Genomic DNA, 24,725 nt, shown 5'->3' on the forward strand with positions numbered 1-24,725 from the left:
TTCCACAGTCCTCTGTCGTAGCAGCATTGATGGGTGACTCAAGCCGGTTTGAGTAGGTATTTAATGGTGGAAAAGAGGTAGCATGGGTTTCGTCGGTGGTTGTCTACTAGGTTTCAGTAGCAGGTGGACCCTGTGTAACATCAGGTTTCAGTAGCAGGTGGACCCTGTGGATTGTTAGGTTTCAGTAGCAGGTGGACCTGGTGTAACATCAGGTTTCAGTAGCAGGTGGACCCTGTGGATCATCAGGTTTCAGTAGCAGGTGGACCCTGTGGATTGTTAGGTTTCAGTAGTAGGTGGACCTGGTGTAACATCAGGTTTCAGTAGTAGGGGGACCCGGTGTAACATCAGGTTTCAGTAGCAGGTGGACCTGGTGTAACATCAGGTTTCAGTAGCAGGTGGACCTGGTGTAACATCAGGTTTCAGTAGCAGGTGGACCCAGTGTAACATCAGGTTTCAGTAGCAGGTGGACCCTGTGGATCATCAGGTTTCAGTAGTAGGTGGACCTGGTGTAACATCAGGTTTCAGTAGCAGGTGAACCCTGTGGATTGTTAGGTTTCAGTAGTAGGTGGACCTGGTGTAACATCAGGTTTCAGTAGTAGGTGGACCCGGTGTAACATCAGGTTTCAGTAGTAGGTGGACCTGGTGTAACATCAGGTTTCAGTAGTAGGTGGACCTGGTGTAACATCAGGTTTCAGTAGTAGGTGGACCCTGTGGATTGTTAGGTTTCAGTAGCAGGTGGACCCTGTGGATCATCAGGTTTCAGTAGTAGGTGGACCCTGTGGATTGTTAGGTTTCAGTAGTAGGTGGACCCTGTGGATCATCAGGTTTCAGTAGTAGGTGGACCCTGTGGATTGTTAGGTTTCAGTAGTAGGTGGACCTGGTGTAACATCAGGTTTCAGTAGTAGGTGGACCCTGTGGATTGTTAGGTTTCAGTAGTAGGTGGACCCTGTGGATTGTTAGGTTTCAGTAGCAGGTGGACCCTGTGGATCATCAGGTTTCAGTAGCAGGTGGACCCTGTGGATTGTTAGGTTTCAGTAGTAGGTGGACCTGGTGTAACATCAGGTTTCAGTAGTAGGTGGACCCGGTTTAACATCAGGTTTCAGTAGCAGGTGGACCTGGTGTAACATCAGGTTTCAGTAGCAGGTGGACCCTGTGGATCATCAGGTTTCAGTAGCAGGTGGACCCTGTGGATTGTTAGGATTCAGTAGTAGGTGGACCCTGTGGATCATCAGGTTTCAGTAGTAGGTGGACCCTGTGGATGATTAGGTTTCAGTAGCAGGTGGACCCTGTGGATGATTAGGTTTCAGTAGTAGGTGGACCTGGTGGATCGTCAGGTTTCAGTAGTAGGTGGACCTGGTGGATCATCAGGTTTCAGTAGCAGGTGGACCCGGTGTAACATCAGGTTTCAGTAGCAGGTGGACCCGGTGTAACATCAGGTTTCAGTAGCAGGTGGACCCGGTGTAACATCAGGTTTCAGTAGCAGGTGGACCCGGTGTAACATCAGGTTTGAGTAGCAGGTGGACCCGGTGTAACATCAGGTTTCAGTAGCAGGTGGACCTGGTGTAACATCAGGTTTCAGTAGCAGGTGGACCCCGTGTAACATCAGGTTTCAGTAGCAGGTGGACCCGGTGTAACATCAGGTTTCAGTGAGGTCAGAGATGACAAGGTCTAATGTATGATTGTGGGTGAGAACAAATATATAAAAATGTGGATTTTCGCAGATGCTTTTATCCCAAGTTTACTTAGCTGTACGTTCTCAACCCTTTTCCTTTCCTTTCATTTCTATGAACTGTGTGTAACTCTTTGGTGTTTTGTTTTCTCTCTCTTTCCAGCCCAGAAAGTAGAGGAACTGGAAGAGGCGTTAAAGAAGAAGGATGAAGACATGAAGCAGATGGAGGACAGATATAAGAAGTACCTGGAGAAAGCGAAGAGTGTTATCCGGACCCTGGACCCTAAGCAGAACCAGGGCTCGGCACCAGAGGTCCAGACCCTGAAGAACCAGCTGCAGGAGAGGGAAAGGATGCTGCACTCTCTGGAGGTACCAGGGGCTGGGTTATGGTTTCAGGGTTAGGATGTAGGAGGTACCAGGGGCTGGGTTATGGTTTCAGGGTTAGGATGTAGGAGGTACCAGGGGCTGGGTTATGGTTTCAGGGTTAGGATGTAGGAGGTACCAGGGGCTGGGTTATGGTTTCAGGGTTAGGATGTAGGAGGTACCAGGGGCTGGGTTATGGTTTCAGGGTTAGGATGTAGGAGGAAGGTTTGGGGATGGAGGAGGGGGTTAGGGTTGGGGAGGGGATGGAGGAGTGGGTTAAGATGGGGGAGGGTTAAGGGTTAGGATGGAGGAGGGGTTAGGGTTGGGGAGTGGATGGAGGAGGGGTTAGGATGGAGGAGGGGTTAGGATGGAGGAGGGGTTAGGGTTGGGGAGCGGATGGAGGAGGGGTTAGAATGGAGGAGGGGTTAGGATGGAGGAGGGGTTAAATGGGGGAGGGGTTAGGATGGAGGAGGGATTAGGGTTAGGATGGAGGAGGGGTTAGGGTTGGGGAGTGGATGGAGGAGGGGTTAGGATGAAGGAGGGGTTAGGGTTGGGGAGTGGATGGAGGAGGGGTTAGGATGAAGGAAGGGTTAGGGTTGGGGAGTGGATGGAGGAGGGGTTAGGATGAAGGAGGGGTTAGGATGGAGGAGGGTTTAGGGTTGGGGAGTGGATGGAGGAGGGGTTAGGATGGAGGGGTTAAGATGGGGGAGGGGTTAGGATGGAGGGGTTAGGATGGAGGAGGGTTTAGGGTTGGGGAGGGGTTAGGATGGAGGAGGGGTTAGGATGGAGGGGTTAGGATGGAGGAGGGGTTAAGATGGGGGAGGGGTTAGGATGGAGGAGGGGTTAGGGTTGGGGAGTGGATGGAGGAGGGGTTAGGATGGAGGAGGGGTTAAGATGGGGGAGGGGTTAGGATGGAGGAGGGGTTAGGGTTGGGGAGTGGATGGAGGAGGGGTTAGGATGGAGGAGGGGTTAGGATGGAGGGGTTAGGGTTGGGGAGTGGATGGAGGAGGGGTTAGGATGAAGGAGGGGTTAAGATCGGGGAGGGGTTAGGATGGGGGAGGGGTTAGGATGGAGGAGGGGTTAGGATGGAGGAGGGGTTAGGATGGAGGAGGGGTTAGGATGGAGGAGGGGTTGGGGAGTAGTTTACTAACCTACTGTTCCTGTTGATCTCCCGCTACAGAAAGACTACGACAAGACCAAGGCTCAGAGAGACCAGGAGGAGAAACTCATAGTGTCTGCCTGGTACAACATGGTGTGTTTTGTTATATTGTACCAGCACTGTATTACATGTTAGTCATCGTACTCTTAACTCATCGGGTTGCTGTTTCCTCAATATACACACTACCGTTCTACACACTCTCGTGCTACGAGTGCATTCTCCCAGGACATTCTCTTGATTACGAGAGTCGGGAGAACGCATTAAACATTACATTAGAGAAGCACTCCCCCGACTGTATTACCTCAGCACTCCCCCTACTGTATTACCTCACACTCCCCCGACTGTATTACCTCACGCTGAGCAGCACTCCCCCGACTGTATTACCTCACGCTGAGCATCAATCCCCCGACTGTATTACCTCACGCTGAGCAGCACTCCCCCGATTGTATTACCTCACGCTGAGCAGCACTCCCCCTACTGTATTACCTCACGCTGAGCAGCACTCCCCCTACTGTATTACCTCACGCTGAGCAGCACTCCCCCTACTGTATTACCTCACGCTGAGCAGCACTCCCCCGACTGTATTACCTCACGCTGAGCAGCACTCCCAATACTGTATTACCTCACGCTGAGCAGCACTCCCCTACTGTATTACCTCACGCTGAGCAGCACTCCCCTACTGTATTACCTCACGCTGAGCAGCACTCCCCCTACTGTATTACCTCACGCTGAGCAGCACTCCCCTACTGTATTACCTCACGCTGAGCAGCACTCCCCTACTGTATTACCTCACGCTGAGCAGCACTCCCCTACTGTATTATCTCACGCTGAGCAGCACTCCCCCTACTGTATTACCTCACGCTGAGCAACACTCCCCCCACTGTATTACCTCACGCTGAGCAGCACTCCCCTACTGTATTACCTCACGCTGAGCAGCACTCCCCTACTGTATTACCTCACGCTGAGCAGCACTCCCCTACTGTATTACCTCACGCTGAGCAGCACTCCCCCTACTGTATTACCTCACGCTGAGCAGCACTCCCCCTACTCTATTACCTCACGCTGAGCAGCACTCCCCTACTGTATTACCTCACGCTGAGCAGCACTCCCCCGACTGTATTACCTCACGCTGAGCAGCACTCCCCCGACTGTATTACCTCACGCTGAGCAGCACTCCCCTACTGTATTACCTCACGCTGATCAGCACTCCCCTACTGTATTACCTCACGCTGAGCAGCACTCCCCCCGACTGTATTACCTCACGCTGAGCAGCACTCCCCTACTGTATTACCTCACGCTGAGCAGCACTCCCCCTACTGTATTACCTCACGCTGAGCAGCACTCCCCTACTGTATTACCTCATGCTGAGCAGCACTCCCCCTACTGTATTACCTCATGCTGAGCAGCACTCCCCTACTGTATCACCTCAGCACTCCCCTACTGTATTACCTCATGCTGAGCAGCACTCCCCTACTGTATTACCTCATCACTCCCCTACTGTATTACCTCACGCTGAGCAGCACTCCCCCTACTGTATTACCTCACGCTGAGCAGCACTCCCCCTACTGTATTACCTCACGCTGAGCAGCACTCCCCCACTGTATTACCTCACGCTGAGCAGCACTCCCCGACTGTATTACCTCACGCTGAGCAGCACTCCCCTACTGTATTACCTCACGCTGATCAGCACTCCCCTACTGTATTACCTCACGCTGAGCAGCACTCCCCCGACTGTATTACCTCACGCTGAGCAGCACTCCCCCTACTGTATTACCTCACGCTGAGCAGCACTCCCCCTACTGTATTACCTCACGCTGAGCAGCACTCCCCCTACTGTATTACCTCATGCTGAGCAGCACTCCCCCTACTGTATTACCTCATGCTGAGCAGCACTCCCCCTACTGTATCACCTCAGCACTCCCCCTACTGTATTACCTCATGCTGAGCAGCACTCCCCCTACTGTATTACCTCACGCTGAGCAGCACTCCCCTACTGTATTACCTCAGCACTCCCCCTACTGTATTACCTCACGCTGAGCAGCACTCCCCCTACTGTATTACCTCACGCTGAGCAGCACTCCCCCTACTGTATTACCTCATGCTGAGCAGCACTCCCCCTACTGTATTACCTCATGCTGAGCAGCACTCCCCCTACTGTATCACCTCACGCAGAGCAGCACTCCCCCTACTGTATTACCTCAGCACTCCCCCTACTGTATTACCTCAGCACTCCCCCTACTGTATTACCTCACGCTGAGCAGCACTCCCCCTACTGTATTACCTCACGCTGAGCAGCACTCCCCCTACTGTATTACCTCATGCTGGGCAGCACTCCCCCTACTGTATTACCTCACGCTGAGCAGCACTCCCCCTACTGTATTACCTCACGCTGAGCAGCACTCCCCTACTGTATTACCTCACGCTGAGCAGCACTCCCCTACTGTATTACCGCTGAGCAGCACTCCCCTACTGTATTACCTCACGCTGAGCAGCACTCCCCCTACTGTATTACCTCACGCTGAGCAGCACTCCCCCTACTGTATTACCTCACGCTGAGCAGCACTCCCCTACTGTATTACCTCACGCTGAGCAGCACTCCCCTACTGTATTACCTCACGCTGAGCAGCACTCCCCTACTGTATTACCTCACGCTGAGCAGCACTCCCCTACTGTATTACCTCACGCTGAGCAGCACTCCCCTACTGTATTACCTCATGCTGAGCAGCACTCCCCTACTGTATTACCTCATGCTGAGCAGCACTCCCCTACTGTATCACCTCAGCACTCCCCCTACTGTATTACCTCATGCTGAGCAGCACTCCCCCTACTGTATTACCTCAGCACTCCCCCTACTGTATTACCTCACGCTGAGCAGCACTCCCCCTACTGTATTACCTCATGCTGAGCAGCACTCCCCCTACTGTATTACCTCATGCTGAGCAGCACTCCCCCTACTGTATCACCTCAGCACTCCCCCTACTGTATTACCTCATGCTGAGCAGCACTCCCCCTACTGTATTACCTCATCACTCCCCCTACTGTATTACCTCACGCTGAGCAGCACTCCCCCTACTGTATTACCTCATGCTGAGCAGCACTCCCCCTACTGTATTACCTCACGCTGAGCAGCACTCCCCCTACTGTATTACCTCAGCACTCCCCCTACTGTATTACCTCACGCTGAGCAGCACTCCCCCTACTGTATTACCTCACGCTGAGCAGCACTCCCCCTACTGTATTACCTCATGCTGAGCAGCACTCCCCCTACTGTATTACCTCATGCTGAGCAGCACTCCCCCTACTGTATCACCTCACGCAGAGCAGCACTCCCCCTACTGTATTACCTCAGCCTCCCAGCACTCTACTGTATTACCTCAGCACTCCCCTACTGTATTACCTCACGCTGAGCAGCACTCCCCCTACTGTATTACCTCATGCTGAGCAGCACTCCCCCTACTGTATTACCTCATGCTGAGCAGCACTCCCCCTACTGTATCACCTCACGCAGAGCAGCACTCCCCCTACTGTATTACCTCAGCACTCCCCCTACTGTATTACCTCAGCACTCCCCTACTGTATTACCTCACGCTGAGTAGCACTCCCCCTACTGTATTACCTCACGCTGAGCAGCACTCCCCTACTGTATTACCTCATGCTGGGCAGCACTCCCCTACTGTATTACCTCACGCTGAGCAGCACTCCCCTACTGTATTACCTCATGCTGAGCAGCACTCCCCTACTGTATCACCTCACGCAGAGCAGCACTCCCCTACTGTATTACCTCACGCTGAGCAGCACTCCCCTACTGTATTACCTCATGCTGAGCAGCACTCCCCTACTGTATTACCTCATGCTGAGCAGCACTCCCCTACTGTATCACCTCACGCAGAGCAGCACTCCCCCTACTGTATTACCTCAGCACTCCCCTACTGTATTACCTCAGCACTCCCCTACTGTATTACCTCACGCTGAGTAGCACTCCCCCTACTGTATTACCTCACGCTGAGCAGCACTCCCCTACTGTATTACCTCATGCTGGGCAGCACTCCCCCTACTGTATTACCTCACGCTGAGCAGCACTCCCCCTACTGTATTACCTCACACTCCCCCTACTGTATTACCTCACACTCCCCCTACTGTATTACCTCACGCTGAGCAGCACTCCCCCTACTGTATTACCTCACGCTGAGCAGCACTCCCCCTACTGTAATACCTCACGTGGGCATTGTAGGCAGGTAAACATGTATTTATTAAAGTATCAAGATAACATATTGTAGTCAGGCAACATATGAGATGAAAATAGGCAACATTTAATTCTGAAGTCGGAGTGTATTTTCTCTTGCTCAAATAATGGCCGTCGTCGATTTCAAGACATTTTACATTTGATTTCTTATGTGATTGCCTCGTATTTCTGTCCATACATTTCGCTGAAGCTTGCATCGTTGCGTGCTTCAAAATGTGGTGTACAAGCGGAGTACCCATCCGAGAAGTACCACATCCGTGATCCGTTTCGCATACTCGGGGGCACGGTAGTGTCTGCCTGCTACAACATGGTACATATTTACCCCAGACTGTATTACCACAGATGGAACAAAGAACCAGATGTTCCACCAGATGTATAAATTATGTGACATTTCCACTCACTACCAAATATGGTGATGAGAGGAAGCCCAGTGGCCGGAAATGGGAGAAGATTGAGTTTGATGGATTTTCGCTGACATTCTGCAAATTTTCTCATGTAACATTTAATCTCAATACAGTTTTCTGTTCCCAAAACTTCAATCTGTTATGAACAGAGTGGACTAAGTTTTGTGGACTTTACCCTTTTGCCAAAGTTTAAATCAATTTAATTGTTTACAAGATGTTCAAGGGTGAATTGAGTTATTGCACACGCGCACTTCACAGAGTAGGTGTTCCGTAAACAGAAATATGCAAATATATTCTAGAACGCGCCAATAGGATCTCGCTCGTGCTTGGCTCTGCCCTCCTCCTTGCTTGTTCTGCCCACTACGATTACTTTGCTCCCATTAGAAACGACAGTCTGTCTTGGGTTAGTTATAAAAATAAAAATAAATTATTATATGTTGTTACTCCTGTCAAACACTAGAGGGCACTGTAGGATTTCCTATGCCACTTTTAAAAAAAACAACATTTTTTACCTTTATTTTAACAGGCAAGTCAGTTAAGAACAAATACTTATTTACAATGTTGGCCTAGGAACAGTGGGTTAACTGGCCTAGGAACAGGGGGTTAACTGGCCTAGGAACAGTGGGTTAACTGGTCTAGGAACAGTGGGTTAACTGGTCTAGGAACAGTGGGTTAACTGGCCTAGGAACAGTGGGGTCTAGGAACAGTGGGTTAACTGGTCTAGGAACAGTGGGTTAACTGGTCTAGGAACAGTGGGTTAACTAGTCTAGGAACAGTGGGTTAACTGGTCTAGGAACAGTGGGTTAACTGGTCTAGGAACTGTGGGTTAACTGCGTTGTTCAGGGGCAGAACGACAGATTTCTACCTTGTCAGCTCAGGATTCGATCCAGCAACCTTTCGGTTACTGGCGCAACGCTCTAACCACTAGGCTACCTGCCTCCCCCCTCTAACCACTAGGCTACCTGCCTCCCCCCTCTAACCACTAGGCTACCTGCCTCCCCCCTCTAACCACTAGGCTACCTGCCTCCCGAAATGAAAACTCCATGTATATAAACAGTGTAGTGTTAGTGTTGCTGGCTTCAGTGTTTTGAGTCAAAAATGAGAAGAAAACTCACATAGCAGACACAGGGGATTTAACCAACATCTTTTAATGAATATGTGTCTTAATGAAACATGTCTGCCCCCCTCCCCTCAGGGCATGGCTCTCCAGAAGAAGGCAGCAGAGGACCGACTGGCCAGTACGGGTTCCGGACAGTCCTTCCTGGCCCGCCAGAGACAGGCTACCAGCACACGCCGCTCTTACCCCGGATACCCGGGACCCCAGTCCGCCACCGCCAGGTAGACACGGCGCCGTGACTCTTCAACCCGACCTTTGACCTCCGACCCTTCCAGGCCAGGTACCGCCACGGCCAGGTAGACATGGCACCCTGACCCCTACCTGAACCTTTTTTTTCCCCCCTGACCCCTGACCCCCTGCAGGTGTCCATCAGGACACACAGTCCAGTTGTATGGGTGTCGGCTGAGCTTAGTGATCCCGTGTTCACTGGACCGGTTCAGAATAAATCCTCTGATGCTCCTTTGTTCTCTGTCCTCCTCCACAGTCCTTCAGTCTCCCTTTTAAATCTGGTTACCTGGATTTATTAGCAATAATTATTATGCACATTTCTGTAAAACGATGTTACCTGTTCTGTTCACCTTCTTCTGTTTGGAATCCTCCTATCTAATAACTTGTTGTTTCTATGTAACACAAGAGTAGAGATGCCATGTTGTTGTTGTTGTTGTTGTTGTTGTTGTAGTATTTGAACCCTTATGAAAAGAGAAACAGAGAATATTTTCAGATCTATTGCTTGAATGCGCTTTAGTTTTGTAGAGGGTGTATCCACTACGTATAGGGCTAGTGACCAGTTGATATCTTTAAACCCAGTACAGTACATAGTATGTGTTAAGTGTGTTCAGTCTCTTAGACAGTCTTTGTTTTACTTACGTGCAGTCTGTTTTAGACAGTCTTTGTTTTACTTACGTGCAGTCTGTTTTAGGCAGTCTTTGTTTTACGTGCAGTCTGTTTTAGACAGTCTTTGTTTTACGTGCAGTCTGTTTTAGGCAGTCTTTGTTTTACGTGCAGTCTGTTTTAGGCAGTCTTTGTTTTATGTGCAGTCTGTTTTAGACAGTCTTTGTTTTACGTGCAGTCTGTTTTAGACAGTCTTTGTTTTACGTGCAGTCTGTTTTAGGCAGTCTTTGTTTTACGTGCAGTCTGTTTTAGGCAGTCTTTGTTTTACGTGCAGTCTGTTTTAGACAGTCTTTGTTTTACGTGCAGTCTGTTTTAGACAGTCTTTGTTTTACGTGCAGTCTGTTTGAGGCCGTCTTTGTTTTACGTGCAGTCTGTTTGAGGCAGTCTTTGTTTTACGTGCAGTCTGTTTTAGACAGTCTTTGTTTTACGTGCAGTCTGTTTTAGAGTCTTTGTTTTACGTGCAGTCTGTTTTAGGCAGTCTTTGTTTTACGTGCAGTCTGTTTTAGACAGTCTTTGTTTTACGTGCAGTCTGTTTTAGACAGTCTTTGTTTTACGTGCAGTCTGTTTTAGAGTCTTTGTTTTACGTGCAGTCTGTTTTAGGCAGTCTTTGTTTTACGTGCAGTCTGTTTTAGACAGTCTTTGTTTTACGTGCAGTCTGTTTTAGACAGTCTTTGTTTTAGGTGTAGTCTGTAGTTGGCTAAACTGGGACCTAGCAGTAGAGTAGGTAATTATACACATACGGCATTTACAGAACAGAACAAAGATTCATATTGATCAAGTGTTTCTCCTGAAATGAAGAAGGGAAACCTCTTCCCCTGTAGACTCCTGTTCTCAAATCAACCAGTAGTCATTATCGATTATGGTGAACGAGTGAGTGTCTCTCCCTATTATCCTGTGTTGCATGAGGAAATACCAAACTGTCCTCTCTTTTTGTCCTCTAGATCCACACTCGTAACTAACACGATGCACAGCTGTAACTGTCCCATATGAACCCGTCTGCATACTAACGGTCCATAACCACTATCTATGCGCTGGACCTAGTCAAACAGTGGCTATGATGTTGTATAGCATAGCAAAAAGCCATTTGAAGTGGCCTGCAATACAAACGTAAAATAACCACTGCTGCCACACAAGGAGGTATATTATAAACTTTACAGGGAGGAGGATTATAAACTTTACAGGGAGGAGGATTATAAACTTTACAGGGAGGAGGATTATAAACTTTACAGGGAGGAGGATTATAAACTTTACAGGGAGGAGGATTATAAACTTTACAGGGAGGAGGATTATAAACTTTACAGTTAGGAGGATTATAAACTTTACAGGGAGGAGGATTATAAACTTTACAGGGAGGAGGATTATACATTTTACAGGGAGGAGGATTATAAACTTTACAGGGAGGAGGATTATACATTTTACAGGGAGGAGGATTATACATTTTACAGGGAGGAGGATTATAAACTTTACAGGGAGGAGGATTATACATTTTACAGGGAGGAGGATTATAAACTTTACAGGGAGGAGGATTATAAACTTTACAGGGAGGAGGATTATACATTTTACAGGGAGGAGGATTATAAACTTTACAGGGAGGTGGATTATAAACTTTACAGGGAGGTGAATTATACACTATACAGGTAGGAGGATTATAAACTTTACAGGGAGGAGGTTTATCAACTTTACAGGGAGGAGGTTTATCAACTTTACAGGGAGGCGGTTTATAAACTTTACAGGGAGGCGGTTTATCAACTTTACAGGGAGGAGGATTATAAACTTTACAGGGAGGAGGTTTATCAACTTTACAAGGAGGAGGTTTATCAACTTTACAGGGAGGAGGTGTATACACTTTACAGAGAGGTGGATATAAACTTTACAGGGAGGTGGATTATAAACTTTACAGGGAGGTGGATTATAAACTTTGGTATCTCTCCAGGAACAGGGTTGGAGAGCCCTGGTCTAGATAGATGTAAACCTACAGGAGAGTATCTCTCCAGGAACAGGGTTGGAGAGCCCTGGACTAGATGTAAACCTACAGGAGGGTACCTCTCCAGGAACAGGGTTGGAGAGCCCTGGACTAGATAGATGTAAACCTACAGTAGGTATCTCTCCAGGAACAGGGTTGGAGAGCCCTGGACTAGATAGATGTAAACCTACAGGATGGTACCTCTCCAGGAACAGGGTTGGAGAGCCCTGGTCTAGATAGATGTAAACCTACAGGAGGGTACCTCTCCAGGAACAGGGTTGGAGAGCCCTGGTCTAGATAGATGTAAACCTACAGGATGGTATCTCTCCAGGAACAGGGTTGGAGAGCCCTGTTCTAGATAGATGTAAACCTACAGGATGGTATCTCTCCAGGAACAGGGTTGGAGAGCCCTGGTCTAGATAGATGTAAACCTACAGGATGGTATCTCTCCAGGAACAGGGTTGGAGAGCCCTGGACTAGATAGATGTAAACCTACAGGATGGTATCTCTCCAGGAACAGGGTTGGAGAGCCCTGGTCTAGATAGATGTAAACCTACAGGGTGGCAACATGACTGTTTAGTGGTTTCTAGTGGCACAGCAAATGTGTCTATATTCTGGTGAAAGATCTGTGGTAGTTGAGAACTGTCCATGGCTTTGATCCCCTCCGTCATTCACTCTCTGTCAGACCGTTTTGATCATGATCTGCTGTATCATTATAACCAAACCTCTTACTGGTTGTTGTTGTCTCTCTCTCTCTCTCTCTCTCTCTCTCTCTCTCTCTCTCTCTCTCTCTCTCTCTCTCTCTCTCTCTCTTTTCTCTCTCTCTTTCTCTCTCTCTTTCTCTCTCTCTCTGTGTCTCTCTCTCGCCTCCTCTCTCTCTCGCTCGCCTCCTCTCTCTCTCTCTCTCGCTCGCCTCCTCTCTCTCTCTCTCTCTCTCGCCTCCTCTCTCTCTCTCTCGCCTCCTCTCTCTCTCTCTCTCTCTCTCTCTCTCTCTCTCTCTCTCCCTCTCTCTCTCTCTCTCTCTCTCTCTCGACTCTCTCTCTCTCTCTCTCTCTCTCTCTCTCTCTCTCTCTCTCTCTCTCTCTCTCTCTCTCTCTCTCTCTCTCTCTCTCTCTCTCTCTCTCTCTTCTCTCTCTCTCTCTCGAGACTCCTCCCTCTCTCTCTCTCCACTCTTCTATCTCTCTCTCTCCACTCTTCTATCTCTCTCACTCGACTCTTCTCTCTCTCCACTCTTCTATCTCGCTATCACTCGACTCCCCTCTCTCTCTCCACTCTTCTATCTCTCTCTCTCCACTCTTCTATCTCTCTCTCTCCACTCTTCTATCTCTCTCTCTCCACTCTTCTATCTCTCTCTCTCCACTCTTCTATCTCTCTCACTCGACTCTTCTCTCTCTCCACTCTTCTATCTCTCTCTCACTCGACTCCTCTCTCTCTCCACTCTTCTATCTCTCTCTCTCCACTCCTCTCTCTCTCTCTCTCTCTCCTCTCTTTTCCCTCCTCTCCACAGTGATGACATTACATGACCAGCGCAGGCAGGGGTGATGGGCGGGTGCATGACCATGGCTTAATAATGAGTCGAGCTGAAAATAACCCTTCATCAATTCAACACTAACCCTCAACTCTAACGGAGGACGGGCCGGGCGGGCGGGCCCAGACTATGCCCAGGACTGGGGGGGTGTAAGGGCTCTCTACAGACCCAGACGGCGCCGCCCTCTCAGAGGCCACCCTAACCTACCCCCCCCCTCCTCCTCCTCCTCCTTCACTCACAGACCTGCATCTGCTTGCGAACCTCTATCGTCATGACATACTCTGAGACAAGAACAGTAGTCTCTAATGGGGTAACGGGGAGAGCTGGAGCTAGGGCTGGGGATAAACAAAACAAAACATTTTTAAAGATTCTTCATGCTGTCTCCAAGGTCAAGGAAACCTCTTGTTCTAAAGGTGTGGTGCAAAGCGAGGACTACATGGAAGACAGTGTTATTCTCAATGACGATGATCAAGCGACCAGCAACACATGGTCACTGTACTGTAAACCTGGTGTGTATCTGTTGGGTGTTGTTTGTGTTTCACTGGGTCTGAGAGAAAAAGGGCAATATCATCATTTATTGCACTTGATCCTCTAATCAAATGTGTATATACTGAGTGTGCAAAACATTAGGAGCACCTTCCTAATATTGAGTTGTAACCCCCCCCCTCCCCTTTAGCCTCATCAGGGCATGGACTCTACAAGGTGTTGAAAGCGTTCCACAGGGATGTTGGCCCATGTTGACTCTACAAGGTGTTGAAAGCGTTCCACAGGGATGTTGGCCCATGTTGACTCTACAAGGTGTTGAAAGCGTTCCACAGGGATGTTGGCCCATGTTGACTCTACAAGGTGTTGAAAGTGTTCCACAGGGATGCTGGCCCATGTTGACTCTACGAGGTGTTGAAAGCGTTCCACAGGGATGCTGGCCCATGTGGATTCGACAAGGTGTCGGTGTTCCACAGGGATGCTGGCCCCATGTGGACTCTACAAGGTGTTGAAAGTGTTCCACGGGGATGCTGGCCCATGTTGACTCTACAAGGTGTCGAAAGTGTTCCACAGGGATGCTGGCCCATGTGGACTCGACAAGGTGTCGAAAGTGTTCCACGGGGATGCTGGCCCATGTGGACTCTACAAGGTGTCGAAAGCGTTCCACAGGGATGCTGGCCCATGTTGACTCGACAAGGTGTCGAAAGTGTTCCACAGGGATGCTGGCCCATGTTGACTCTACAAGGTGTTGAGGGCGTTCCACAGGGATGCTGGCCCATGTTGACTCTACAAGGTGTTGAAAGCGTTCCACAGGGATGCTGGCCCATGTTGACTCTACAAGGTGTTGAAAGCGTTCCACAGGGATGCTGGCCCATGTTGACTCTACAAGGTGTTGAAAGCGTTCCACAGGGATGCTGGCCCATGTTGACTCGACAAGTGGTGGATTCCACAGGGATGCTGGCCCATGTTGACTCGACAAGGTGTCGAAAGTGTTCCACGGGGATGCTGGCCCATGTGGACTCTAAAGGTGTCGAAAGCGTTCCACAGGGATGCTGGCCCATGTTGACTCGACAAGGTGTCGAAAGTGTTCCACAGGGATGCTGGCCCATGTTGACTCTACAAGTGGTCGAAAGCGTTCCACGGGGATGCTGGCCCATGTTGACTCTACAAGGTGTTGAGGGCGTTCCACAGGGATGCTGGCCCATGTTGACTCTACAAGGTGTTGAAAGCGTTCCACAGGGATGCTGGCCCATGTTGACTCTACAAGGTGTTGAAAGGTTCCACAGGGATGCTGGCCCATGTTGACTCTACAAGGTGTTGATTCCACAGGGATGCTGGCCCATGTTGACTCTGGTGGAAAGCGTTCCACAGGGATGCTGGCCCATGTTGACTCGACAAGGTGTCGAAAGTGTTCCACAGGGATGCTGGCCCATGTTGACTCGACAAGGTGTCGAAAGTGTTCCACAGGGATGCTGGCCCATGTTGACTCTACAAGGTGTTGAAAGCGTTCCACAGGGATGCTGGCCCATGTTGACTCTACAAGGTGTTGAAAGCGTTCCTGGGATGCTGGCCCATGTTGACTTGGTGGAAAGCGTTCCACAGGGATGCTGGCCCATGTTGACTCGACAAGGTGTCGAAAGTGTTCCACGGGGATGCTGGCCCATGTTGACTCTACAAGGTGTCGAAAGTGTTCTACAGGGATGCTGGCCCATGTTGACTCGACAAGGTGTTGAAAGCGTTCCACAGGGATGCTGGCCCATGTTGACTCTACAAGGTGTCGAAAGTGTTCCACAGGGATGCTGGCCCATGTTGACTCGACAAGGTGTCGAAAGTGTTCCACAGGGATGCTGGCCCATGTTGACTCTACAAGGTGTCTAAAGCGTTCCACAGGGATGCTGGCCCATGTTGACTCTACAAGGTGTCGCGTTCCACAGGGATGCTGGCCCATGTTGACTCTACAAGGTGTCCGTTCCACAGGGATGCTGGCCCATGTTGACTCTACAAGGTGTCTAAAGCGTTCCACAGGGATGCTGGCCCATGTTGACTCTACAAGGTGTCCGTTCCACAGGGATGCTGGCCCATGTTGACTCTACAAGGTGTCGAAAGTGTTCCACGGGGATGCTGGCCCATGTTGACTCTACAAGGTGTCAAAGTGTTCCACGGGGATGCTGGCCCATGTTGACTCTACAAGGTGTCGAAAGTGTTCCACGGGATGCTGGCCCATGTTGACTCTACAAGGTGTCGAAAGCGTTCCACAGGGATGCTGGCCCATGTTGACTCCAGTGCTTCCCACAGTTGTGTCAGTTGGCTGGATGTCCTGTGGTTGGTGGACCATTCTTGATACACACGGGAAACTGTTGAGAGTGGAAAAACCCAGCAGCGTTGCAGTTCTTGACACAAACCGTCTATCACCTACTACCATACCCTGTTCAAAGGGACTTAAATATTTAGTCTGGCCCGTTCACCCTCTGAATGGCACACATACACAATACATTGTTTCAAGGCTTAAAAATCCTTCTGTAACCTGTCTCCTCCCCTTCATCTACCTGGTGTCCCATGTCTAAATCAGGCCCTGGTGTCCCATGTCTAAATCAGGCCCTGGTGTCCCATGTCTAAATCAGACCCTGGTGTCCCATGTCTAAATCAGGCCCTGGTGTCCCATGTCTAAATCAGGCCCTGGTGTCCCATGTCTAAATCAGGCCCTGGTGTCCCATGTCTAAATCAGACCCTGGTGTCCCATGTCTAAATCAGGCCCTGGTGTCCCATGTCTAAATCAGGCCCTGGTGTCCCATGTCTAAATCAGGCCCTGGTGTCCCATGTCTAAATCAGGCCCTGGTGTCCCATGTCTAAATCAGACCCTGGTGTCCCATGTCTAAATCAGACCCTGGTGTCCCATGTCTAAATCAGACCCTGGTGTCCCATGTCTAAATCAGGCCCTGGTGTCCCATGTCTAAATCAGGCCCTGTGTCCCATGTCTAAATCAGGCCCTGGTGTCCCATGTCTAAATCAGGCCCTGGTGTCCCATGTCTAAATCAGACCCTGGTGTCCCATGTCTAAATCAGGCCCTGGCGTCCCATGTCTAAATCAGACCCTGGTGTCCCATGTCTAAATCAGACCCTGGTGTCCCATGTCTAAATCAGACCTGGATTGAAACTGTTCCAGAGTTGAGTTGGAGGGCTCTATATCACAGAAAGAGCAGGTGTTCTTAATGTTTTGTACACTCGGTCTAGATCTAGATGTTTAGTTTCCATGTATTTCTTTATAAGTGTTCTGATAAATGTAAATGATGACTTAACCTCTATGTAAGGAGCGCTCTGCTTCTTTATTTCACTGATAATAACCTCCATGTGTTTCTCTCTAAATGGTGGTGGGTATTGTTAGAAGAGATCACATGCTTCGCTCTAGCCTTTATAACTTTGATATTTATTCCTGTTTTTATTTGACATACATATGCAATATTGACTTAGATTCATACATACATATGCAGTATTGACTTAGATTCATACATTTCCTACATTGTATAAAATGTGTAAAACCTTTCTCTAAACGTTTTATAAAACAAGTAGGCTTGTTGATAGGATGCCATGGCAGAGCCTTTTTGAAAAATACAGCAAGATGGCCGACGCAGCAAGACTGCCCTGTCCCGGGTCGTGGTTCATTAGCAGATGGCCGACGCAGCAAGACTGCCCTGTCCCGGGTCGTGGTTCATTAGCAGATGGCCGACGCAGCAAGACTGCCCTGTCCCGGGTCGTGGTTCATTAGCAGATGGCCCACGCAGTAAGACTGCCCTGTCCCGGGTCGTGGTTCATTAGCAGATGGCTCACATAGTAAGACTGCCCTGTCCCGGTCGTGGTTCATTAGCAGATGGCTCACATAGTAAGACTGCCCTGTCCCGGGTCGTGGTTCATTAGCTGATGGCTCACATAGTAAGACTGCCCTGTCCCGGGTCGTGGTTCATTAGCAGATGGCTCACATAGTAAGACTGCCCTGTCCCGGGTCGTGGTTCATTAGCAGATGGCTCACATAGTAAGACTGCCCTGTCCCGGGTCGTGGTTCATTAGCAGATGGCTCACGTAGTAAGACTGCCCTGTCCCAGGTCGTGGTTCATTAGCTGATGGCTCACATAGTAAGACTGCCCTGTCCCGGGTCGTGGTTCATTAGCAGATGGCTCACGTAGTAAGACTGCCCTGTCCCAGGTCGTGGTTCATTAGCTGATGGCTCACATAGTAAGACTGCCCTGTCCCGGGTCGTGGTTCATTAGCAGATGGCTCACGTAGTAAGACTGCCCTGTCCCGGGTCGTGGTTCATTAGCAGATGGCTCACATAGTAAGACTGCCCTGTCCCGGGTCATGTTCATTAGGCACCAAACGTTAGAAAACGGACTGAAACAGGGATGTTCTACCTCCGCCTGTCCAGTATAAAACACTAATTTTAGTACAAGAACAAACAAACGTTTTATTTTTTTATTTAACCTTTATTTAACTAAGCAAGAACAAATTCTTATTTACAATGACGGCCTACCCCGTTCAAACCCTCCCCTAGCCCGGACGACGCTGGGCCCGGGATCGAACCCGGGTCTATAGTGATGCCTCTAGACCCGCTGCGCCACTAATGGACCACTAATGGACAGACGGGTAGAAGTCAAAGAGGATCTTTCCTGTCATGTTATATCATGAACATGTTGAAAGTGCTTTCGCCTCGAGTGGTAAAAACCAAACCGGTGTGAGTAAAAGTAGACTTGTTGACTTGTTGACTTGTTGACTTGTTGCTGATACTGTGTGATACTGTGTGTATTTCAGTTTATAACAAAAGGATGTGTCCATACTATTATGTAACTGATGAACTTTGTATGGCTTTTACTACTTGTATGATTTGGGTTGGGCAACGTGTCTCTACTTGTGTTAAATACTAGTCTCCTGACATGATTGGTTGGGCAACGTGTCTCTACTTGTGTTAAATACTAGTCTCCTGACATGATTGGTTGGGCAACGTGTCTCTACTTGTGTTAAATACTAGTCTCCTGACATGATTGGTTGGGCAACGTGTCTCTACTTGTGTTAAATACTAGTCTCCTGACATGTGGTGATATGATTGGTTGGGCAACGTGTCTCTACTTGTGTTAAATACTAGTCTCCTGACATGTGGTGATATGATTGGTTGGGCAACGTGTCTCTACTTGTGTTAAATACTAGTCTCCTGACATGATTGGTTGGGCAACGTGTCTCTACTTGTGTTAAATACTAGTCTCCTGACATGATTGGTTGGGCAACGTGTCTCTACTTGTGTTAAATACTAGTCTCCTGACATGTGGTGATATGATTGGTTGGGCAACGTGTCTCTACTTGTGTTAAATACTAGTCTCCTGACATGTGGTGATATGATTGGTTGGGCAACGTGTCTCGACTTGTGTCCCAGATCGGTTAGTCTCCTGGCCTGGTCCCAGATCGGTTAGTCTCCTGGCCTGGTCCCAGATCGGTTAGTCTCCTAGTCTGGTCCCAGATCGGTTAGTCTCCTGGCCTGGTCCCAGATCGGTTAGTCTCCTGGCCTGGTCCCAGATCGGTTAGTCTCCTGGCCTGGTCCCAGATCGGTTAGTCTCCTGGCCTGGTCCCAGATCGGTTAGTCTCCTAGCCTGGTCCCAGATCGGTTAGTCTCCTGGCCTGGTCCCAGATCGGTTAGTCTCCTGGCCTGGTCCCAGATCGGTTAGTCTCCTGGCCTGGTCCCAGATGGTCCCTGGTCCCAGATCGGTTAGTCTCCTGGCCTGGTCCCAGATCGGTTAGTCTCCTGGCCTGGTCCCAGATCGGTTAGTCTCCTAGCCTGGTCCCAGATCGGTTAGTCTCCTGGCCTGGTCCCAGATCGGTTAGTCTCCTGGCCTGGTCCCAGATCGGTTAGTCTCCTGGCCTGGTCCCAGATCGGTTAGTCTCCTGGCCTGGTCCCAGATCGGTTAGTCTCCTGGCCTGGTCCCAGATCGGTTAGTCTCCTGGCCTGGTCCCAGATCGGTTAGTCTCCTGGCCTGGTCCCAGATCGGTTAGTCTCCTGGCCTGGTCCCAGATCGGTTAGTCTCCTGGCCTGGTCCCAGATCGGTTAGTCTCCTGGCCTGGTCCCAGATCGGTTAGCCTCCTAGCCTGGTCCCAGATCGGTTAGTCTCCTAGCCTGGTCCCAGATCGGTTAGTCCCCTAGCCTGGTCCCAGATCGGTTAGTCCCCTAGCCTGGTCCCAGATCGGTTAGTCTCCTGGCCTGGTCCCAGATCGGTTAGTCTCCTGGCCTGGTCCCAGATCGGTTAGTCTCCTAGCCTGGTCCCAGATCAGTGTGTGCTGTCTTGACAAGTGATCTGGGACCAGGCTAGTGTTCTACACAGGACAATAAACCTCTAGCATAGTTACACCAGACTGAATGTTTCATACAATGGTGAGCGTAGCGTTCAATCTGGTTTTGCAAGGCTAAAAAAAACTTTAAGAACTGAGGCTTTTCAGTCAGAACTTAATCGCCAGGTTTTATGGTTGCTGTATTTTTTATTCATAGGAAAGACTTATTTTACATTTAAAAATAAAGTAGCAAATAACCTTTCCATTTGCCAAGTTTTCTATTGCTGCTTGTATAATATGTACACACTGTATGGGACGAACAAACAGAGGAGGAGGACATTAGTGGTCATAGTTACCTGTCCATTTGAAACCTGTTGATAAAATGTGCTTCCTACGCTCTGACATGTACAGCTGTTAACCAAGTTGTAATAAAGCTTGTATAAAACACCGCCTGTTTCTCTGAGTCTTTTTGTCTACAAAGGCACAGTCACGTTTCCCGAGACATGTCTTCAAAAATGTTGTCGGACAAAAAAAAAGGTTTCTGACCTTTTTAAAACCACTGAGATGTTTTCTGTCGTAACATTCTCACAAATCTATACCCTGAAGAGTTGGGCTCGATCTAGATAAGTAACACACTACCATCTAGATAAGTAACACCCTACCATCGAGATAAGTAACACACTACCATCTAGATAAGTAACACGCTACCATCTAGATAAGTAACACACTACCATCTAGATAAGTAACACACTACCATCTAGATAAGTAACACACTACCATCTAGATAAGTAACACACTACCATCTAGATAAGTAACACACTACCATCTAGATAAGTAACACACTACCATCTAGATAAGTAACACACTACCATCTAGATAAGTAACACACTACCATCTAGATAAGTAACACACTACCATCTAGATAAGTAACACACTACCATCTAGATAAGTAACACACTACCATCTAGATAAGTAACACACTACCATCTAGATAAGTAACACACTACCATCTAGATAAGTAACACACTACCATCTAGATAAGTAACACACTACCATCTAGATAAGTAACACACTACCATCTAGATAAGTAACACACTACCATCTAGATAAGTAACACGCTACCATCTAGATAAGTAACACGCTACCATCTAGATAAGTAACACGCTACCATCTAGATAAGGAACACGCTACCATCTAGATAAGTAACACACTACCATCTAGATAAGTAACACTACCATCTACATAAGTAACACACTACCATCTAGATAAGTAACACACTACCATCTAGATAAGTAACACACTACCATCTAGATAAGTAACACACTACCATCTAGATAAGTAACACACTACCATCTAGATAAGTAACACACTACCATCTAGATAAGTAACACACTACCATCTAGATAAGTAACACACTACCATCTAGATAAGTAACACACTACCATCTAGAAAAGTAACACACTACCATCTAGATAAGTAACACGCTACCATCTACATAAGTAACACAATATCATCTAGATAAGTAACACGTTACCATCTAGATAAGTAACACACTACCATCTAGATAAGTAACACACTACCATCTAGATAAGGAACACGCTACCATCTAGATAAGTAACACACTACCATCTAGATAAGTAACACGCTACCATCTAGATAAGTAACACGCTACCATCTAGATAAGTAACACGCTACCATCTAGATAAGGAACACGCTACCATCTAGATAAGGAACACGCTACCATCTAGATAAGTAACACACTACCATCTAGATAAGTAACACACTACCATCTAGATAAGTAACACAATATCATCTAGATAAGTAACACAATAGCATCTAGATAAGTAACACGATAGCATCTAGATAAGTAACACAATACCATCTAGATAAGTAACACACTACCATCTAGATAAGTAACACACTACCATCTAGATAAGTAACACACTACCATCTAGATAAGTAACACGATAGCATCTAGATAGCATCTAGATAAGTAACACAATATCATCTAGATAAGTTACACACTATCATCTAGATAAGTAACACACTACCATCTAGATAAGTAACACGCTACCATCTAGATAAGTAACACACTACCATCTAGATAAGTAACACACTACCATCTAGATAAGTAACACGCTACCATCTAGATAAGTAACACGCTACCATCTAGATAAGTAACACGCTACCATCTAGATAAGGAACACGCTACCATCTAGATAAGGAACACGCTACCATCTAGATAAGTAACACACTACCATCTAGATAAGTAACACACTGCCATCTAGATAAGTAACACAATATCATCTAGATAAGTAACACAATATCATCTACATAAGTAACACACTATCATCTAGATAAGTAACACACTACCATCTAGATAAGTAACACAATAGCATCTAGATAAGTAACACGATAGCATCTAGATAAGTAACACAATATCATCTAGATAAGTAACACACTAACATCTAGATAAGTAACACACTACCATCTAGATAAGTAACACACTATCATCTAGATAAGTAACACACTACCATCTAGATAAGTAACACGATATCATCTAGATAGCATCTAGATAAGTAACACAATATCATCTAGATAAGTTACACACTATCATCTAGATAAGTAACACATAACATCTAGATAAGTAACACACTATCATCTAGATAAGTAACACACTACCATCTAGATAAGTAACACGATAGCATCTAGATAAGGAACACAATATCATCTAGATAAGTAACACAATATCATCTAGATAAGTAACACACTACCATCTAGATAAGTAACACACTATCATCTAGATAAGTAACACACTACCATCTAGATAAGTAACACGATAGCATCTAGATAGCATCTAGATAAGTAACACAATATCATCTAGATAAGTTACACACTATCATCTAGATAAGTAACACACTAACATCTAGATAAGTAACACACTATCATCTAGATAAGTAACACACTACCATCTAGATAAGTAACACGATAGCATCTAGATAAGGAAAACAATATCATCTAGATAAGTAACACAATATCATCTAGATAAGTAACACGCTACCATCTACATAAGTAACACACTACCATCTAGATAAGTAACACGATAGCATCTAGATAAGTTACACACTATCATCTAGATAAGTAACACACTAACATCTAGATAAGTAACACACTATCATCTAGATAAGTAACACACTACCATCTAGATAAGTAACACGATAGCATCTAGATAAGGAACACAATATCATCTAGATAAGTAACACAATATCATCTAGATAAGTAACACAATATCATCTAGATAAGTAACACACTACCATCTAGATAAGTAACACAATATCATCTAGATAAGTAACACAATATCATCTAGATAAGTAACACACTACCATCTAGATAAGTAACACAATATCATCTAGATAAGTAACACACTACCATCTAGATAAGTAACACGATAGCATCTAGATAAGGAACACAATATCATCTAGATAAGTAACACAATATCATCTAGATAAGTAACACACTACCATCTAGATAAGTAACACAATATCATCTAGATAAGTAACACAATATCATCTACATAAGTAACACACTATCATCTAGATAAGTAACACACTACCATCTAGATAAGTAACACAATAGCATCTAGATAAGTAACACGATAGCATCTAGATAAGTAACACAATATCATCTAGATAAGTAACACACTAACATCTAGATAAGTAACACACTACCATCTAGATAAGTAACACACTATCATCTAGATAAGTAACACACTACCATCCTAGATAAGTAACACGATAGCATCTAGATAGCATCTAGATAAGTAACACAATATCATCTAGATAAGTTACACACTATCATCTAGATAAGTAACACACTACCATCTAGATAAGTAACACACTACCATCTAGATAAGGAACACGCTACCATCTAGATAAGTAACACACTACCATCTAGATAAGAACACGCTACCATCTAGATAAGTAACACGCTACCATCTAGATAAGTAACACACTACCATCTAGATAAGGAACACACTACCATCTAGATAAGGAACACGCTACCATCTAGATAAGTAACACACTACCATCTAGATAAGTAACACACTGCCATCTAGATAAGTAACACAATATCATCTAGATAAGTAACACAATATCATCTACATAAGTAACACACTATCATCTAGATAAGTAACACACTACCATCTAGATAAGTAACACAATAGCATCTAGATAAGTAACACGATAGCATCTAGATAAGTAACACAATATCATCTAGATAAGTAACACACTAACATCTAGATAAGTAACACACTACCATCTAGATAAGTAACACACTATCATCTAGATAAGTAACACACTACCATCTAGATAAGTAACACATATCATCTAGATAGCATCTAGATAAGTAACACAATATCATCTAGATAAGTTACACACTATCATCTAGATAAGTAACACAATATCATCTAGATAAGTAACACAATATCATCTAGATAAGTAACACACTACCATCTAGAGAACACAATATCATCTAGATAAGTAACACAATATCATCTAGATAAGTAACACACTACCATCTAGATAAGTAACACAATATCATCTAG

At 46.8% G+C, this 24,725-nt stretch overlaps 2 protein-coding genes and 1 long non-coding RNA gene across 33 annotated transcripts in view; 2 read left to right on the forward strand and 1 right to left on the reverse strand.

The window, feature by feature from the left end:
• LOC118381963 (protein Hook homolog 3-like) overlaps positions 1-12,041 on the forward strand; it is an 83,850-nt gene extending 71,809 nt beyond the window's left edge. Inside the window, 3 exon segments of the mRNA XM_052524756.1 lie at positions 1,833-2,038; positions 3,213-3,284; positions 9,034-12,041. Coding sequence (XP_052380716.1) covers positions 1,833-2,038; positions 3,213-3,284; positions 9,034-9,180 — 425 coding nt within the window. The 3' untranslated portion in view covers positions 9,181-12,041.
• LOC127931622 (uncharacterized) lies at positions 3,577-6,494 on the reverse strand. 4 transcript variants are annotated; one of them, XR_008141948.1, is made up of 5 exons: positions 5,439-5,503; positions 5,219-5,286; positions 4,898-5,033; positions 4,281-4,348; positions 3,577-3,779 (listed from the first exon to the last, which is right to left on the reverse strand). It is a non-coding gene; the product is annotated as an uncharacterized LOC127931622 (long non-coding RNA). The 4 variants fall into 4 exon arrangements; XR_008141949.1 differs by lacking the exons at positions 5,219-5,286; positions 5,439-5,503 and adding an exon at positions 6,307-6,494 and having other exon boundaries at positions 4,898-4,999; XR_008141950.1 differs by having other exon boundaries at positions 4,898-4,999; positions 5,219-5,488.
• Positions 12,042-12,943: 902 nt separating the features above from the next.
• LOC127931618 (uncharacterized) lies at positions 12,944-16,646 on the forward strand. 28 transcript variants are annotated; one of them, XM_052524758.1, is made up of 7 exons: positions 12,958-14,231; positions 14,470-14,709; positions 14,848-15,097; positions 15,182-15,315; positions 15,451-15,690; positions 15,917-15,964; positions 16,059-16,646. In XM_052524758.1, the coding sequence occupies exons 1-7, from the start codon at positions 14,072-14,074 to the stop codon at positions 16,382-16,384; spliced, it is 1,398 nt and encodes a 465-aa protein (XP_052380718.1). In that variant the 5' UTR covers positions 12,958-14,071; the 3' UTR covers positions 16,385-16,646. The 28 variants fall into 28 exon arrangements, with proteins under 28 accessions (XP_052380741.1, XP_052380742.1, XP_052380727.1 ...); XM_052524770.1 differs by having other exon boundaries at positions 12,958-14,183; positions 14,614-14,709; XM_052524777.1 differs by having other exon boundaries at positions 12,958-14,183; positions 14,662-14,709.
• The last annotated feature ends 8,079 nt before the right edge of the window (positions 16,647-24,725 follow it).

This window comes from Oncorhynchus keta, chromosome 9, assembly GCF_023373465.1.
Source record: "Oncorhynchus keta strain PuntledgeMale-10-30-2019 chromosome 9, Oket_V2, whole genome shotgun sequence".
NCBI classification, from domain to species: domain Eukaryota; kingdom Metazoa; phylum Chordata; class Actinopteri; order Salmoniformes; family Salmonidae; genus Oncorhynchus; species Oncorhynchus keta.

What these genes read in the sequence shown, in the direction of transcription:
- LOC127931618 (XM_052524757.1), top strand. Translation starts at nt 14,310, where the DNA reads ATGTGGACTCTACAAGGTGTTGAAAGTGTTCCACGGGGATGCTGGCCC. An exon ending in ACTCTACAAGGTGTTGAAAG is followed by an intron (nt 15,098 to 15,181) that starts GTTCCACAGGGA and finishes TCTGGTGGAAAG; the next exon opens with CGTTCCACAGGGATGCTGGC. An exon ending in GCCCATGTTGACTCTACAAG is followed by an intron (nt 15,691 to 15,916) that starts GTGTCTAAAGCG and finishes TGACTCTACAAG; the next exon opens with GTGTCGAAAGTGTTCCACGG.